This window comes from Sprattus sprattus (assembly GCF_963457725.1).
Source record: "Sprattus sprattus genome assembly, chromosome: 9".
NCBI classification, from domain to species: domain Eukaryota; kingdom Metazoa; phylum Chordata; class Actinopteri; order Clupeiformes; family Clupeidae; genus Sprattus; species Sprattus sprattus.
Window position 1 is genome coordinate 4,215,353 of NC_137928.1, and position 2,500 is coordinate 4,217,852.

Below are 2,500 nucleotides of genomic sequence, written 5' to 3' on the forward strand. Positions count from 1 at the left end.
CCTCCTGGTTCAAGAGGTGTTGCTGTTTACCATACAAACACAAATACACTTGGAACGCAGACTATAGTTATTCACAAACAAGGACCTTTAACCTAACAGTGCTCTATATTCAAACTAGCTGAAGGGTGTACGGTGTACTGCCTGTAGACGGCCCTATTTATTAGAGTGCATTTGACCTGATTGGTACCAGAGGGGTCACAGCATCGCATCCTGTGATTAGTGGAGTGTGTGTGTGTGTGTGTGTGTGTGTGTGTGTGTGTGTGTGTGTGTGTGTGTGTGTGTGTGTGTGTGTGTGTGTGTGTGTGTGTGTGTGTGTGTGTGTGTGTGTGTGTGTGTGTGTGATCAGTGGAGGCCACACACATGGGACATGAGTGGGATACCACTGGATGGGATGCAACCCTGAACTGGCGTCTGAGTCAGTCCCTCTCTGAGTACTGCTGACCCTGGAATGCATGTGATAGAATTCAAATAGAATCACAATAGAATTAGAACAGAACTAGAACAGAATTAAGTCAGATAGAGCTGATGGAAGAAGAGTAGAATCCTTATTTTTTATTAGGGACCTCGATGACACGTATTACTAATTTTGACTTTTTACCCTTCATTTATCGTTACGGAATGATTGATCAACAAATAACGTGGATCATCCATATCATTTAACAGATCTGTGCCACATTTGCTATGAATCAAGTGCTGTGACGTCTTTTCACTGCAAATTGATTTGAAGTTTTTCCTTTGTATTTTTTGTCATTTGAGCTTTGGTGTGTTTCCCTGCGCAGGCTACATCCTGCAGTACTCGGAGGACAACAGTGAGAAGTGGGGCAGCTTTCCCATCAGCCCTAGCGAGCGCTCGTACCGTCTGGAGAGCCTCAAGTGTGGAACGTGGTACAAGTTCACCCTTACTGCCCAGAACGCTGTTGGACCCGGACGGATCAGTGAGATCATCGAGGCCAAGACACATGGCAAAGGTATGCATCAGAGGAGGGACATCACAGCTGACATGTTCAGCTCAAAGCCAAAGGGGTTTTAATATACCTCATTTGGTTAATGTAGCTTATATAGATAATTTAGCTAATATACAGTAGATAGTCTAGCTAATAAAGATGATTTAGCTAGCTTATATAGATAATTTAGCTAATATACAGTAGATAGTCTAGCTAATAAAGATGATTTAGCTAATGTAGCTAATATAGATAAAGTAGCTAATATAGATGATTTAGCTAATATAGATGATTTAGCTAATGTAGCCAATAGAGCTACAGGCCTCCAGTCTGCACTTCATTTGACCTCCTTTACAAAATGGTTGACAGGGATTCTGACTTGGCCTAAAACTTTACAAGCATAATTTGATTCAAACATATAGGTACTGCCCACTCCCTGGAAATTAACATAATTCCAAAACTAACCTAAAATGTAAATTTGACAGTATTATTCTCTGACAGTATCAACAGACATCCAACAGTTGGTCCAGTTTGCTGTTCTAACTTAACGCCCGAGCAAGACAGTTGCTATTGCTGCTCTTCATCATCTTTCACTTCCTCACAAAATGAATAAAAAAAAATGATCAAACTTAACCTACAATCTAGTAAAAATTGTTTAATGCTCAGCCGAAGAACAGACAATTATGTTGTTCCAAAATGGTCTTCCATTTTGTCAGATAGTTGCAGATTTCCTTCCTCATCCTCTCTTTCTCCCTCCGTCCTCGACCGTGTCACAGAGCCTCAGTTTGTGAAGGAGCACGAGCTGTTCGCCAGCATCAACTCCACGCGAGTGCAGCTCAACCTGAACGGCTGGAACAACGGCGGCTGCCCCATCACGTCCTTCATCGTGGAGTACCGGCCGGTGGAGAGCCCCACCTGGACGCGTGCGCAGCGCAGCTCGCTCACCAAGACCTACATCCTGTACGACCTGCAGGAGGCCACCTGGTACGAGCTGCAGATGAAGGTGACCAACAGCGCCGGCTCTGCGGAAAAGCGCATCAACTTCGCCACGCCCAACCCAGACGGAAGTGAGTCCTCCGTTTCCTTACGTTTGCACTGGTTTTACGTTTACGACTTTGCATTTGAGATCACATTTTTTAAACTAAGGAGTTTTCATAAACGAGTCTGTATTTGGCAGCCTTTTAACTAGTCTGTTCGACTTAGCCTTTGCGATCACATTTGTCAGTTCCACAGACAGGAGTTATTTAAGTTCTCAGAAACAAGTTTGTATTTGGCAGCCTTTTAACTAGTCTGTTACGTTCGACTTAGCATTTGAGATCACATTTGACAGTTCCACAGACAGGAGTTATTTAAGTTCTCAGAAACAAGTCTGTTGTTTTTTTTTAAACTAAGGAGTTCTCTCAAACGAGTCTGTATTTGGCAGCCTTTTAACTAGTCTGCTTACTCAGACACACAAAAACCTTTACTGGTATCCACAGCTATGAGGCTGGCAAAAGGATAACAGAACTGTTGAAGGCACTTTCATATGTGATTTCATGTGATCAGTTTGATGTGACGAG

At 43.0% G+C, this 2,500-nt stretch overlaps 1 protein-coding gene across 3 annotated transcripts in view; it reads left to right on the forward strand.

Moving 5' to 3' along the window:
- The window catches only part of dscamb (Down syndrome cell adhesion molecule b), a gene marked incomplete at both ends in the record, with an annotated part of 158,730 nt that overhangs the window by 137,656 nt on the left and 18,574 nt on the right, over positions 1 to 2,500 (forward strand). For all 3 annotated transcript variants that reach the window (XM_080844787.1, XM_080844788.1, XM_080844789.1), the window contains 2 exons: positions 780 to 968; positions 1,718 to 2,008. In XM_080844787.1, the coding sequence (XP_080700913.1) occupies positions 780 to 968; positions 1,718 to 2,008 (480 nt within the window). The remainder of the gene's footprint in view (positions 1 to 779; positions 969 to 1,717; positions 2,009 to 2,500) is intronic.